Below are 16379 nucleotides of genomic sequence, written 5' to 3' on the forward strand. Positions count from 1 at the left end.
CAAAAAGGGAGTGAATGAGAAAGAGAGAGGGCCTCTCAACTATCATGCTTTGATAAACAGTTTCTTTGAATAATAATGTTACATTGACACAGTTATACTAAAACTCAACACTTTTAGTCATACCAGTGATTAAAATATATGCACAGTATAAAAGTCTATATATCCTTGTGTGGCTTAAGTGATCAGAGTAGCTGAACTTAGAGCAGTTATATGTGTAAATAGCAGGATATAAACAGGAGCCACTATAAAAATATCAAAACATCATATGACCAGGCTGTAGCTATAAATCAAAGGTCCTCTATTCTAGATGTATGTGTTAGTTCCCCCTTTTTTTACTCTTCTAAACTCCTACATTTATGCTGTTTTCTACAGACACATTTATCATACTTCTAGACTTTAAATCTAATTTTCCTAACAGTACTAATAACTATATTTGGGAACAGACAGACAAGAGAGAGAACCTTTACATCATGGTAAATCATTATTTATTTTCAAATTACAATTATTATTAGTTGAACATTATTTACTGTAAATACAGTTTTCCCTATGCAGTACTTCATTATCTGTTTAAGCAATACAATAACTATACAGCTGACAACCTGATCAAGAAAGCTGAGATGAGTTGTGGTAAATTACTTGCAAAAAAAATGTTTTATTCGTGATATAATTCTTTAGATTTTAGGCACCATTACTTGTGTAATTAGTGTAAAACATGTATGTACCTATGTTTTCCTTTGACCATGTCTTTGATAACCGTGTTATGTGAGCTCATGAAAAGAGACAAAAGGCAAGCCATTCCGTATTGTCAAAAACAAGTACACCTTAGAATGACATGATTAGAATAGTAATGACGATAATGTACCACATAGTGTCATATTTATTTTAAAATAGTCATTCCTTCTCATAATTGCAGACAGGCTGCTTTGAAAATCTGACACTAATGAAAATATATCACACTGGCTTCCAAATAGTAATAAAATATGCAATACCATGTAATATTTGAAGGCACCAAGACCTTTTTTACTCCCGGTTTATCATAATTGTCCTGAAAAAGAGCTGTTACAAAAATGTCCATAACATTAATTTTATCCATTATTATTATTGTTTTAAATTTGCTTTGAGCTTCGAAGTGTGTATGTAAACTGCTAACAGGATAGTGAGGGCTTTCACATGTCTCCCAATTGATACCATCTATTCTGCACCCATACTCAGACAGTCTTGTTGTCTTGGTGCGCATAGAGCTCGTTTGCAAGTGTCAAAGCACATGTTTCCAACTCTTTCTTCACTTGACTTGCTTCTGGTCGGTCTTCTGGCTTCTCACACAGCATTGACTTGATTAATCGCTCCTGCAACACATCAACAGCAACAGAAAAGCGAACTGATTAACCCCCCTATGTAAATATTAATAAATTACTCATCATACTCGTCATATATTTCAAATGTACATACCTCACCAGGAAACTTCTTAGAAAAATCCTCTGGAAACTGCTGATTTCTGATCTTCCCCCAAATCTATAAGTCATATGAGTATGGCAGTATGGTATAGTATAGTCAAAAACGAAACTAAAATGGCCAAGAACTCATGATACTAAACTGAAACTAAACTGAAATTTAAAGGAAAACCATAAAGAGAACAGAAATAGAAACTGAGAGAGGAAAAAAAAAACTGTTACACAGTACATATATATCTCTTGCTCGCTCTCTCTCTCACACACACGCGCACGCGCATGCGCACGCACACGCACACGTGCACACACACACACGTTTATCATGCTAACAATGCCCTAAGCAATGATCTAACAAATAAATACATTAATTTTTTATTATCATAAAAAGACTCACCGCTGCTCTCTCTGAACCAGAACAGACCCTCCAAAGGAGTTCAAAATATATCAGCCCCAAAGCGAATATATCCACTTTTCTGTCGTAAGTGCTCTCGATACTCTATCATAGAAGAACAACACGATAATGAAAACAACAGAAGAGATATACTGTACATGGCATCGACCAAACAACAACATACATTTTTAGATTAAATGGTAGAGACTGTAGAACCAAGTACTTTACAAAAATAATTATTAGTACGGATCTTACTTGTTCAGGTGCCATGTACGATCTAGTTCCTGTGCTTCTTGTCCTCTCTAGCAGGTTCTCTTCACTGTCATTATCCTCAGCTGTGACCAGCCCAAAATCACCAATCTTGACCTCTCCATCACGTCCAAACATGATGTTGGCAGGCTAATTGAACACCATGAACACAGTAAACACCAATAAATATCAAATAAAACCACTGATGTGGGGCAAAGAAAAATAATGATGTTCTGAGTTCAGTGTCACCTTCAGATCCCTGTGGATGAGTTTCTGAGAGTGGATGTATTCTACCCCGCTAACTGTTTGTTGTTTAATAAGAAGACTTTCTTCCTGTCTCCTGGGGTCTCGTCGAGCCACATTCCTCTCATCTATCCACACCTTAAGTGTTTTCTTATCGCATAACTCCATCTGAATGTATAGGAACTGGGTCGATGAATCGGTGCTTGACCTACAGTAGTGACGTCAAAAAGACACATATACTGTAGTGATATTGCATGTCCTCAAATTGGAGATAAATGTATACAATTGATCAAAGGGGATTTTCATTCTTATATAACGAAATGAAAGTGGCTTACTGGGTGCTGTAACTGTAAGAGGCAGAGTCACACATGTAGCCCGAGTTTTCAGTCCAAGCCGTGTGGTATCTCACTATGTTAGGATGCTGAAGACGTGCCAATGCACCCACCTCTCTTTTGGCTTTTCTGATGGAAAAGAATTCAATTACTGTATGTAATTAATTTGAAACTTTCAATTCAATCATATCAGTAACTGATGCTTATGCTTACTTAACGTGTTATTAACTTGAAAATCAGTTCTTGCTGGAAAGCAACACCTTCATACGACACAGTATAAATTAGGCTTTATAAACTGTATACACAAAACACTTACTCTTTATAGCGCACAATCTTTACAGCGTAACACCTGTCCTCAAGCATTTTTCTTGCCTCGTAAACACGGCCAAAGCCTCCTTTTCCAAGACCCTTAATTGAATCAAACTCTGATGAGAACCTAATTAGATAAACACAAATAGTAGAACGTGGTGAAAATATAGATTATAAAACAGTATTAATGATATACATTGAAATACACATAGCGCACACCGTACAACATTGCAAATCGCGGTTTAATATTTGCCATACCTTGAGACTGCTGATGATTGGTTAGTACCTCCAGGACTATTTTCTGTATTATTCACATTTAACATTGATTTGACAATCACACCATCCTACGGATAAAATAAGAAGAATAATGCATATCATGTAAATGTTTGACCTTTGAATATATAGCCTTGAATATTTATTTCAGTGGGCCTACTGTACCTCTTTGGTCTTGTTAAGTATCCCTTGGAAATGTGGTGCAAGTCTAGTGAAAAAAGTGGGAGAAACATCAATTGCATACATATGGAAAAGGTATCATAGGCTTGAGGTATTCAGAACCCCACTTACCTTATTTTGGGCTTACAGTCATGAATTTCTGGCTGAAAAGTGGGAAAGGAAATGTCAAGTTCAAGTAATTGCCAAACCCAATAGATGACAATGAGAACAAAGTTAAACATTTTCTTACAAATAATATTCTAGCACTGTTAAATTAGCAGTGAGATATACTGCAGCTAGTAACAGGTGATTGTCTCTAATATTTGGTTAATGCCCTTCCAGTTGAATGTTTGCAAGTACTTGGAAAGCAGTGAACGAGAGTGAACAGGGAAATACTGAAATATGAATTGGGCAAATGCGCGCTACAGAACATTTACACAAACCAAAATGTAAATTGCATGCATACAGGCAGTAACAAACTAACCTTGGGAGGATCAGAAGAATCTGTGAATATTACTGAGTCACTTCCGGTTGTTGCAGTGCTTTGTGATGTTGCATCGAGGGACTCCCTTGAAGAATACAGAAACATTAGTAGGCAGATTCTCACCACCACCAGATACCGTCTGTGCTAACTCCTGTTCAATGTCTTACAATGTGTTTGAGGGTACAGAGACATTGGATGGCGAATCTTCAGACATTGCCGACTTGAAGGACACCTGAAAGACAAATAAGTACGTGGTTGTTAACATTTTATAACAAAAATGGCAATATATGTTAGAACATTATTATATTGTTTTTAATAACTTGAGTTAGCCAGCTGAATTGCATTTGGCTTCCTTTGCACTCTTACCATCACCCTATGTACCATGTTTGACATTTCACATTGGTAGGACTTTTCAGACAAATTTAGAAGGATTTAAATAGATCAATTATTTGTATAAAAACACTAAGACTGCACACACACACACACACACACACACATGCAGATTGCATGTAAATAATTCCCAAACCAGTTGTTTTGAGGAGTGTTAATTTTGATTCACTCAACGCCTGCATTTGAGGCTCTTGTGGTGTGGCTGAGCAAGCCGAAAGGTGAACAAGTGTCCATGTAGAGTACTGTTTTGGTAATTGCGTATGTACATTTAAAGAAGGAGAGGTCACAGTACACATTCTAAGCCTTCTTCCTCCACACTGGGAAGAAGAAATGTGATTGGTTGAGAATCGGAGAACCTTTGCATTTCATACGTGATGCTCTTTGCAGCCAGCCTGGTGGTTGACTCTTTGCAAAGTTCTAAAGAGGTTTGAATGCACACTAATAAAGTACTGTAGAGGTTCTGTCAATATCTGATACTAAGTTTGCAACCCAAATAAATAGACAAAGGGAAATACCTGGCTGTTCCAGTCCGACTGTTCTTGAAGAGCGACATAGGCCAGCTGAGCTGCGTTTTGCTTGGCTTCCTTGGCAGTGGTACCCTCAGCCACTGGATACTCTTTATCATCAATGACCAACCTGTAGGAGAATCTGTGCGTTTGTGTATGCAAGTGTGTGCAAGTGTGTGGGTGCATGCATGCAGGGAGGAAAAGATTGGGATCAGAAGCTTTACATTTCAATTTTCTCATAATCTATCTATCCACAGTTAAAAGAATGTAATATGGTATCTATTTGGTTTCCATCATACATACTGAGGGCAATGAGGTGGACCACTTCTTTTCACAAATCTGTAGTCAGAATAGCGGTTGGTTTTCTGACAGTAGTGGTTAACAATTCCAACGTAATTTGTCTCTCTGAAGCTGTGTTCTTTAAATGCAGGGCTTAAATTCAAGTCCTCCGTTTTCTCGCTGTGATAATAGAGACAAACAATCAACCAACTGAATAAGAAATCTAATTTAGATCCTAATCTAATAAAATCTTACTTACCAGAGGCTGGAAACATCTTGATTTAGTTTGTCCTTTTGTTGCGCAGATGAGCAATTTCCATTCTCATCTATAGTCTTAAATGAAACAATATGTTTATTATTTGCACCACAGGCCAGTGGTGGACAATATTGATAGTCCTTGACAAAGACTATCTGCTCAATTCACAATATTTAACAAGGACTCCTTGTTAACTAGTACTCCATTGCAAGTTCATGTTGCTCAGTCAAGGTTTTACTTGAGTTAAAGTAAATGTTCTTATTAATATTAATTCATTGCTGTATTGTCTTCACAATGCATTTACAGAACCACATAACTCTCTGAAACCATCTATGAATGCACTGACTTGTTTGTAGAACAACTATGCTACACAAAGTGTATTTAAACAGCCAGTGTCATTTTTTAATTGAATGGCTTCTACTGTAGAATGAAACAGGTCTCTTAGTGGTGACAGGTGGAAATTCTGTGGCCAATCACATTTTCAACAGCTGACAAAAGTTTCATGCTACAACCTTTGCCACTTTTTTTTTTTAATTTTTACTATTAACATAATCTCCATTTATAATACAAGACAAGCTTAACTATTGAGCTGTCTTTGGAGCTAGACAGCTTTCCATTTCTTCAGCCATCACTTACCTCTTTGGTTTGAATACCACATATCTCATTATGTACAAGCTTGGCAGCTTCCTCCTTTGCTTCCCTTTTTGTTCCTCCGAAGGCAATAGGGTATTCCTTATCACCAACCACAAACTTACAGCATCTAATATCACAAAATGGTTATTTAGCACCCTTGTAATGGGGACTTAACAAACAGTATACAATACATACAGTGGCCTTAGTATGCAGCAGCAACTTACTGTGTTGAATGATTTGGTCCCATTCTGGTTGACTCAACAGGCTTTATTGTGACCCTGTTGCGTTGACTGTATTCATTGAGCCAACATATGAAGTTGGGTTGAGTGATACCAATTTGATTAAGTGGTGCAGGTTGGTCTACTACAGCTGACACAGATATTCCCATCTGTGAAGAAAATAACATGGTAATAACATGTACAGTAAACCGGTCCTAATTCTTTAACAGACAATTGACCAAAGGAAACTGACAAAGATCCATGAGAATCTCACAGAGTCAGCAGGGTCTGTTTGCTCCATGCTGTTCAGGGCGTGTTTCGCTGCATTCTGTTTGGCCTCCTTCTTATTCTTGCCCACACCAATAGGATAGGTGTGGCCTTTGATCACAACTCTTTGGGTGAATCTGTGGAGAATTTTGGCAATATTTAGCCAAGCAAAATGACTAAAAATATTAATAATGTCATACTTGTCTTCAGCCTGGTGGAATGGAATGGTTGCAGGACAAGGTTTACATAACAAGCAAGTTCTTATGAAGCAGTTGCCCCAGTCAGTGCCTTGCTCAAGGGTACTTCAGGGAGGATATCATATCAATGCACCAGTTGGGAATGCTGATGCACCATTAGCATGGATAACTATATTTAACACATATTTAGGTTAGGCAGCGTTTGTATGGTTAAGTTTTGGGTTATGGTGGTACAGTTGTCAGACATGAGTTTTCAGCAGCAGTGGTGGAAAGTACATTTACTTAAGTACTGTACTTAAGTACAATTTTTAGGTATTTGTATTTCCAATTTCCAATACTTTTACTTCTACTCCACTACATCTCGGAAAATAGATAATATTACAATACTATTAAATAGATAATAATACAAGCTCAATATTTCAAAAGATTTTTTATACATTTGAAAACTTGAAATGGGACATTCTGCATAATGAGTACTTTAAGTACATTTTGATGCCAATACTTAAGTACAGTTTGCCAGGGGTGGGAATGCGTGTTAGGCTGTCCCATGAGCAATCCAACCCTGGGTGAGATCTTGCCATCACGCACAGATCTTCCAGTTTCATTGGTCGACGTCAAATGAAGTGAATGAATTACAGTATTGCTCAAAGTCCAACTCTGTTCATGTGGCATATATACAGAACACATACAGTACAGTACACTGAGTAGTACACCTTGCCTTGGATCAAGACTATCATAGATGTGTTTGATCGAGTCTGACTTTTACTTTCTCATCTATGATAATATGCAAATGTCAAAATCTATAAAATACATCTATGATAGTCTTGATCCAAGGCTAAAACGCCATGCTTGGAATAAAGCGGTTATGTATAACGTCACTCTGTAGACTAATATTCAGTGTCCATGGTTTGAATGTTCAACTCACGTTTTAATATGATCAGGACCATCAGAGCCAACATCCTCGTATCCGAGTTGCAAGCCTGTTTTCTGTGCATATTCGTTTAGTTTAGCAACGTAATTCATTATTCCACCAACAGAATCAAACAACAGTGAATAAGCAATACAAATTGTTCAATTGGCGTGACACTGTCTTTTCGCTTTCTATTCCCAGCTTCTGTGCCCTCAAGCCAGTCAGTGCTTCCAGGTCGCTCCCCATTCAGTTTTCAGTTAAAGTTTCGATTTCCTTGACAGAACGTCATCATGCATGTATGTAACCAACCTACAGGGGGCGCATCACTATTTTTGACCTTGCCTGCATTTGATTAAAAAAAATAAAAAAGAAAGGAAAAAGAAAAGGCAGTTCCCACCCAATATTTTAATTATATTACATAAGGACATCCCCACTTCAACAAACTGTATATCTGTAATTCACCACACCATGTGAATTGATGCTTAAAGGAGTAGTTCACCCAAAAAAATGACTTATTTTCTATCAATTACACACCCCATGAAGCCTTGAATTTATGGAGATTTTTTTGTTTCCAATAATGTGATGACTGGCAGAGTCTCCTACCAGAGACTCAAAGAGTCTCCTACTGACTCCTGAGCAACCCCTGAGCAAAGTAACATTTCAATTTCACAATCAAAACATTCACTGGAAGTTCACATACGATAAAGTGCATATGACATGCACATATGACAGTACTCTTCTGACATGTTACCACCCACAGTATACAAGTACTTCTCTACTAAATCATATCAAACAAGAAACCTCTAGTGCAGGATATTAATTGTAACATTATTAGCATGATCTTCTTTACAGACATTCAGCTGAGCTGACCACAAGTAAAGCCAGCTATGGTATTATAATATACCAAAAGTAACACCTTTTGAGACCCTGTTGCGTTGACTGTATTCATTGAGCAAACGTGACGTTGGGTTGAGTTCTACCCATTTGATTAACTGGTAAAGATTGAGTTACTACATCTGACACAGATACCACTTAAACCCTCTAGAGTTGGTGACGTGGGTTGGCTCTGTACATGGACCGTTTTTTCCCCTGTCTACACCAAATTTCTTTGCCAGAAATAGTCGATCTAATCTGCTATTTTTGGCTAATGTTGCCCCCAGAATATGGATACTGGGGTTCAAGTGGTTAACTTATTGTGGCATGTTAATACTGAAAGTACAGAAAAATAATACAAGATTACAAAGGGTAGAAAGGTTTAAACTTTTAATGAAAACATGTATGGAACATCTACTCGACTTAGTAAAAATGGTAGCCTGTAATTCAATAAGATCTTGAAATTATAAATACAATGTATACAAAATTCTTCTTTTAACCCATTAAGACCTGAGATACGATTCTACAAATGTCTTCTAAATCCAGAAGTTTTTCTGAAACACTTATGTTGCTATAATATCAGTGGTGCTCAACCCTTTTCATGTCAAGGACCCACAAAATGATATTATATATTATAACTGAAAATATTTTGTTCCAGGGACCCCCCAGAAGCAAAGATTTGAGTAAAAAATGTTTTCTTTAAAAAATATATATATTCAAAGATTTGCAGAAATTTTCCACAATTTTTCAAAAATAGCAGATCTACAAGCTCATAGCACGGCACTCGGTGCCGCGCTATGAGCTTGTAAATCTGCTATTTTTGAAAAGTATAAAATAACGGTTAAAGTGGATACACAGATGCATTCCCGGACGGTCTTAATGGGTTAATAGCACTCTATACAGACAGTCAGAAAGACAACTGGTTGAAAGAGATGTCGTAGCAGATACCATAATACCTATAAAAAAAATAGAGTAAACTAGTCCTGCTTAGAGGAGCTAATAGGTTGAGTGTAATAAGTATCTCACATGAATCTTGTCTCGTCTATGATTATAATGTGCCAAACAGTCAAAGATGACATTTCATGCAGATCTCGTATATTAGTTTATTCATGGTCAGCAGCTGTATCCCCAGGACAGTTAGAGCACAAATCCTCTTCATCTGTAAAAAGCAGACATTCAACATCATCAGTTAAGGGGCTGTGTCCACTACACTGAGGCATTTTTCTTTCTTGAGTGCAGCATATTAATTATTTTGAATTGTTTTCTATGTGAGCGGTACGTATTGATGTGCTGGAAAAAACACCTGCAGTGTGTCTGGCATTTTCACCTGGTCGTCCAGAGTTGAAATATGTTCAACTCTGTGCCATGTGTTTTCAGCTCGAAATAAAACGCTTTGGTGGACACACAGCCTAAGACAATAATAATGAAAAACAAATCTGCAGCATTTGATTAGCCCTCTCACCATTATAAGTGGTCCCACACCATATGCAGTAAAAATGGACTCCTCTTAGATATGATGTCAATATTTGCAGCTTGTCCAGGGACTGCAAAACAAAAGGAAGTGTCAAATCTATGCATAATGCTTGATGCATAATGATTATCAATGGGGTGGCTTTCACTTATACTATGCTGATTGAATACACATAAGGATTGATTTTAATTATATTTGCACAACTGCTCTTTTTGCACTGTATGTGAGGTCCTGCTGTTCTTGCGCCATGTCAGAAAGTATTGTAAGGGTGCGGTCACACCAGACTTGAATTCTGCCTATGAGGGCGGATTCTGCCAATAACTTTCAATGGGAACAGAGCGTTTCTTTTGTAGAAATCCTAATGGCAACAATTATTTTTCTTTGTACCAATGTTCCTAAGACACATTTCTGTGCATCTTTTGTACCTAAATTAATTGCAATTCTGATGTATATGGTAGTTCCATCATAGGCCTCATCATTTAAAACAATAATCCACATTGAATTAAACACTTACAGTTAATTCCTCTATCTCATCCTGTTCCTCATCCTGTTCCTTATCCTCCTCAGTTTCATTGTCATCTTCATCTTCAATAACTTCTTCTTTTGGCCAATACCAGTCTTCTCTGGGAATAGTGATGCTCTGAAATTAAATGAGAATTCAGTCGTTAACACAAAGGAAAGACTCACATTTATGTTGACATAATACTGTATAAACTAAAGCCATTTAGACATTGTTTGTTTCAACCTTCTGGCTGTCAAGCTGCTCACAGGCCCGCTGGCTCCTTCTGAGATCTCCGTCAATCATTCGCTCTTCTCTCTCAGTCCTTACCCTCACCCTAGGATGGAAAATGTACATGTTTATGCACTAATATAATAGTGAGTACAAATATTTGTGAGTACAAATATTTAGTAGTGACACAGAGAACTGTACACGTCACCTAAAATCATCCAAAGACTTTGTCTCATTCTGTTGTTTGGCCCGCACTTTCTGACGATAATGTTCAAGTTCCTCCTCTGCTTTTCTCTTCTTTACCCCTTCCATTCCAATGCCACCCCTGTCTGAGTAATACATGTAAGACAGACAATTGTATAAACAAAACCGCTTACTTGGATTTATTCAAAGCTGAATAAGTTTGAACTGAAAATGTTTGCTTACCAGTTTTGATATTAAGTGGAATTGGTTCAACTCTCCCCACACCTGGAAATAGTATAAGGATTAAATTAATATGCAAATACACATAAAGGTTACTTATTGGTTATATAAACGGAGGAAACTTGCCCTTCTTTCCAAGGCCTTGTCCAGCTTTATAACCCATCTTCTGCAGAAGAGCAAATCCCTTATTGTTCTCGTTGCTGATGGAGCTGTGCAACACTGCTTCTCTGCTCTCCCTCTCTTGCTCTTTGTACGTCTTCTGGCGGTTCTTGATATTCTTCTCTTCATGCTGTACCTCTCTTTTCATGGCTTCTTTGACACGTTTCACCATTGTCACACCAGGCTTAACATCTTGACTAATAAATGAAGAATAATGAATTAGTATTAAAAAGAAAACATTAAAAAAGAATACACAAATAAAATACAACTATAGCTATAACACCCAGGGTCCCAGGCCCACTTAGGTATTGTCTTTTACAATTCTAGATCATCATAAACTTAGTATTTTGGTATTTGAGGACAGAGGAATTAAAGACATTATTTATCATCATTATCAGTGGTCCTTTGAGGAGGCTTATGCTTCAACTCCAAAAGTACTTCAAGCTTAACAACTACAAAAGAGGATCAGCTCATTGCCATGTCCACAGACTCAGTCGAGAGGCACATGATACATAGTCCCTTGTGAAGTTCTGGATAGTTGTCAGGCAGAATTCCCAGAGCTTACGGTAAAAGCTAAATGTATTTTACCTTTTGTAACTACGTATCTCTGTGACAGTAGTTATGTTCATGCTGGCATACCTGAATAATAAGTACATGGCAAGGTTCGAGCCAGAAAATGACATGAGACTCCACTATAGCCAAGAAGAGAGAGACATGGACCACCTGTAATCATGTCATGGTCCATGGATCACTAGTTGAGAAACAGTTCACTCAATGACCTAGTGACCTAAGATGACATGTCAATGTAGTTGACAGCAGTTACTGGGAAGTAGGAGGTCAAGAACTTCCACAGAAAGGGGAGTTAGAATCTCATTCTCAAGAACGGGAAGTGTACCGGATTGCCTTAGTTATCATTATTATGAAATGTGCCCATGTAATAGCATGTCACATGTGTTTGTTTGCTCACTCATACATACGTTACAAATCAGTATATCAATTCATTTAACATGAGTTTAATATAGAAGGCTGGATAAAGTAAGAGAATTTCTCAAAAACACTCAATCAATCAAAAACGCTCTGCTCACTACCATCATATTTCAGTTATTATTTAAGAACATGTGTCCATGGTTGAGAAACAGTCTTATAAAGGGTTATGCGTATTGTAGTTCTTATAACCATAATCATACGTGTTATAAGCTGATTATAATGCAAAGCAAGTGTTACCAAAAACACTAAGCTTAGCCCATATCCACCCAACACAACAACAGTGGTCCCCAGGTTGATTCTTAGTCAGGGTGGTGGTCCCTGGTTCACAATTAGTTGAAACCCCCTGCGCTTAGAACCTCAGACACTCACATTTTCTTGAGGAACGCATCAGACATATAGTCCTCTTCGTCGTCAGACATCTCGTCCGTTAATGATCAAACTATTGCAGGAATATTAAAAGTACAGCTGGTTTATTATTGATACTCTGCTTTCCACTGAGCGGATGTTTGGGTCGTTCAATAATGAATTCCGACCGGCTGTGGAATAATAAGTGCATATATGGTTCCTGTGGTTTTAAACATCATCACGTGGATGTTTCAGTTTTTTTTATACATGAACCGAACAGGGTCATAACGAAATAAATTACATTGTCAACACATATAATAATATCCACATTATATTAGATCTATAACACATAATATACACATTATATTCACGTTAATATTGTTAAATATGTTTTAGTTTGTCTACATTTCCCGTCGGACATGTCTTAGGCGCAACACCCATATTGCCCAATGATACGTCGTCATTCATGCATGGGTTGCCATGTCGGCTTATTGTAAGCTACTTTGGGCTTGTTTTTCTGTAATGTTGCTTGTAAATATTGGTAGTTGCAGGGGCTTGTTTCTAAAGTGTAGTTGTTTATTTGGGCTTGCTTCCAAAGGTTGTTTAAACCAGTGTTTCTCAGACATTTTCATGTCAAGGATCCCCAAATTGATATGTATTTTATGCCAGGGACCTCCATTGAAGATGTGTGTATTGTGTTGTTCAAATGTTTAAAAATGATTACACTTCAAGATTAAAAAAAAAACAATAGCAGATCAACAAGCTTACAACGCGTTGCATCGTGACGCGTTGTAAGCTTGTAGTAGATCGACTATTTTAAATTATCAAGGGCTCATGTAGCCTAGTTGCTTCTTTTGGGCTCGTTTTCATGGACCTGGTTGCTTATTTCCCTCTCTCAAAACCTGGCAACACTGCATTCATGCTGGGGTACAGCGACAGAAGCTCCGTTCCGTCAGCAACGATAGGACATCCGGTTTTTGAGCTAGCAACAATAAGGTTTCCGGTTGCCTTCAAAATAAGATCGCGAATTTGTAATGTTTTTTAAAAGACACAAATCTATTTTAAAAATACATTTATGATGTATGTCTTTTAAATGGCGCATACTAGAACACTTCTAATTGCCTTTTTTTTTTAAAGACACACATTTATTGAAAAAATATATTTATGATGTATGTCTTTTAAATGGCTTACACTAGAGCAGTGGTTCTCAAACTTTTTCATGTCAAGGACCCCCAAATTGATATATATTTGTATTATATTATTGTATCGTATTATTATTTGTATTATATTTGAAAATATCTTGTGCAGGGACCCCCAGAAGAGAAGATTTGTGTTGCAAATGAAAAAGTTCAAAAGAATTTCAAGATTTTTCAAAAATGTAAAAAAAATAGCAGATCTACAAGCTCGCAGCACGGCATGAAGTGACGCGCTGCGAGCTTGTAGATCTGCTATATTTAAAATAGCGAACTTATAAATGGATAAAGTGGTTAACTACTTTTGCTGGGGACCCCCTGGAACCATCCCAAAGACCCCTGGGGGTCCCCGGACCCCACTTTGAGAACCAATGTAGGCCTACTATAGCACTTCTAAGTGAGGTTGTTCCAGATTTAAATTGGCTATTGATCCCCATTAAATGTGCACAGTTTCTGATCCTGTTTTGCACTTGGATATTGTGTTCATTTGTGTGTGTTAGATATATGTATTTGCAGGAGCAAAAGAACAATGATAAAAGCAACAACAAAATATGCTACAAGTAATAATAGTAGATGCAGAGCAGGTAAGATAAATAAATTAAAAAAAAGTATAGGGTTTATTAAGTTGATCTCACCTATTTAAAAAATAAAATACAATACAAATAAGAATGTAATCAGAAAAATAAATTTAAAACGTATATTATTTAACGACATACATACAACATGGACACAGTATCAAAAGAAAAGATTAAAGGCATATTGGTAGATTTGTAGTATATGTGCTGTTCCATAACTGAGCGCCCCTGCACTTGATAGGAAAAAAAATGGTGGGCCGCCCAGTGCGGCCAGAGGTCAGAAAAGTGCCGCTTCGGCGCTTTCAGACGCTAAGCCCGAGAGGTGTAAAAAAAAGTGTGGCGGACCGTCCAGTGAGGTCAGAGGTCAGAAAAGTGGCAAAAAGTGCCGCTTTCAGACAATAGTGGGCGCTGCACAGGAGACGGCTCCGCGAGGCAACACTTTGGACATACGCACGCGTTCAGGGAGACCTCCTCTACAATACCACACTCTCGGATAAGCCCGAGAGGTGTAAAAAAAAGTGTGGCGGACCGTCCAGTGAGGTCAGAGGTCAGAAAAGTGGCAAAAAGTGCCGCTTTCAGACAATAGTGGGCGCTGCACAGGAGACGGCTCCGCGAGGCAACACTTTGAACATACGCACGCGTTCAGGGAGACCTCCTCTACAATACCACACTCTCGGATAAGCCCGAGAGGTGTAAAAAAAAGTGTGGCGGACCGTCCAGTGAGGTCAGAGGTCAGAAAAGTGGCAAAAAGTGCCGCTTTCAGACAATAGTGGGCGCTGCACAGGAGACGGCTCCGCGAGGCAACACTTTGGACATACGCACACGTTCAGGGAGACCTCCTCTACTACACCACACTCTCCGCTAAGCCCGAGAGGTGTAAAAAAAAGTGTGGCGGACCGTCCAGTGAGGTCAGAGGTCAGAAAAGTGGCAAAAAGTGCCGCTTTCAGACAATAGTGGGCGCTGCACAGGAGACGGCTCCGCGAGGCAACACTTTGGACATACGCACGCGTTCAGGGAGACCTCCTCTACAATACCACACTCTCCGCTAAGCGGGAGAGGTGTAAAAAAAAGTGTGGCGGGCCGTCCAGTGAGGTCAGAGGTCAGAAAAGTGCCACTTTTAGACAATAGTGGGCGCTGCACAGGAGACGGCTCCGCGAGGCAACACTTTGAACATACGCACGCGTTCAGGGAGACCTCCTCTACAATACCACACTCTCCGCTAAGCGGGAGAGGTGTAAAAAAAAGTGTGGCGGGCCGTCCAGTGAGGTCAGAGGTCAGAAAAGTGCCACTTTTAGACAATAGTGGGCGCTGCACAGGAGACGGCTCCGCGAGGCAACACTTTGAACATACGCACGCGTTCAGGGAGACCTCCTCTACAATACCACACTCTCCGCTAAGCGGGAGAGGTGTAAAAAAAAGTGTGGCGGGCCGTCCAGTGAGGTCAGAGGTCAGAAAAGTGCCACTTTTAGACAATAGTGGGCGCTGCACAGGAGACGGCTCCGCGAGGCAACACTTTGAACATACGCACGCGTTCAGGGAGACCTCCTCTACGACACCACACTCTCCGCTAAGCCGGACGGGGCTCAAACAAAAAGTGGCGGGTCGTCCGGGGAGTAGGGGGAGAGAGGCAGAGAGAGGCAGAGAGAGGCAGGGGAAGAGAGGCAAAGCTTTTGGAGCCCGGGTTAGTGATATTAGTGATATTGCCAGTGATAAGAACGACAAAGTCACAAATCGTACAGATACTAACAAGTTGAAATTATGTGGTGGCAGCAAAGACTTTGCTGTAACAGACAAAGGTAGACAGAAACACACTGTGAATTATCTTAACATTGCTAAAGCAATACATCATGCAGTGCAAAAACAACACACAGAATTCAGTGGCAGCTTCTGGAGAGATGTTGCCATAGAACTTGATTTTCCAATGAGTACACAACAAAGAGAGAGATGTTCTGTTAGAAAGCTCCAATCCATTTGGCAACAAAATAGCGGTGATGTGAAAGGCCTCCTTAATCTTTTTGACCAAAAAACTCTTGTACAAAACCACAATGTAACAACTAGTCATGTTACGAGTGCTTGTTC

At 38.8% G+C, this 16379-nt stretch overlaps 2 protein-coding genes across 2 annotated transcripts; both read right to left on the bottom strand.

The window, feature by feature from the left end:
• Nucleotides 1-492: 492 nt before the first annotated feature.
• On the bottom strand, nucleotides 493-7780 carry LOC311058812 (interferon-induced, double-stranded RNA-activated protein kinase-like). The gene is made up of 19 exons (XM_084076323.1): nucleotides 7560-7780; nucleotides 6445-6574; nucleotides 6177-6340; nucleotides 5956-6079; nucleotides 5323-5396; nucleotides 5088-5243; nucleotides 4794-4926; nucleotides 4056-4120; nucleotides 3889-3973; nucleotides 3537-3568; nucleotides 3411-3453; nucleotides 3231-3316; nucleotides 2980-3099; nucleotides 2667-2792; nucleotides 2338-2539; nucleotides 2095-2238; nucleotides 1843-1944; nucleotides 1450-1512; nucleotides 493-1346 (listed from the first exon to the last, which is right to left on the bottom strand). Exons 1-19 carry the CDS (start codon nucleotides 7655-7657, stop codon nucleotides 1209-1211), a joined length of 2085 nt encoding a protein of 694 aa, XP_083932449.1. The 5' UTR covers nucleotides 7658-7780; the 3' UTR covers nucleotides 493-1208.
• Nucleotides 7781-8793: 1013 nt separating this feature from the next.
• On the bottom strand, nucleotides 8794-12692 carry gpatch11 (G patch domain containing 11). Its single transcript, XM_084076343.1, has 8 exons — nucleotides 12557-12692; nucleotides 11168-11397; nucleotides 11045-11086; nucleotides 10827-10947; nucleotides 10634-10724; nucleotides 10403-10528; nucleotides 9880-9961; nucleotides 8794-9576 (listed from the first exon to the last, which is right to left on the bottom strand). Exons 1-8 carry the CDS (start codon nucleotides 12604-12606, stop codon nucleotides 9521-9523), a joined length of 798 nt encoding a protein of 265 aa, XP_083932469.1. The 5' UTR covers nucleotides 12607-12692; the 3' UTR covers nucleotides 8794-9520.
• Between the last annotated feature and the right edge of the window lie 3687 nt (nucleotides 12693-16379).

The sequence above is a fragment of the Gymnoscopelus microlampas genome (genome assembly GCF_963454915.1).
Source record: "Gymnoscopelus microlampas genome assembly, chromosome: 13".
NCBI classification, from domain to species: Eukaryota; Metazoa; Chordata; class Actinopteri; order Myctophiformes; family Myctophidae; genus Gymnoscopelus; species Gymnoscopelus microlampas.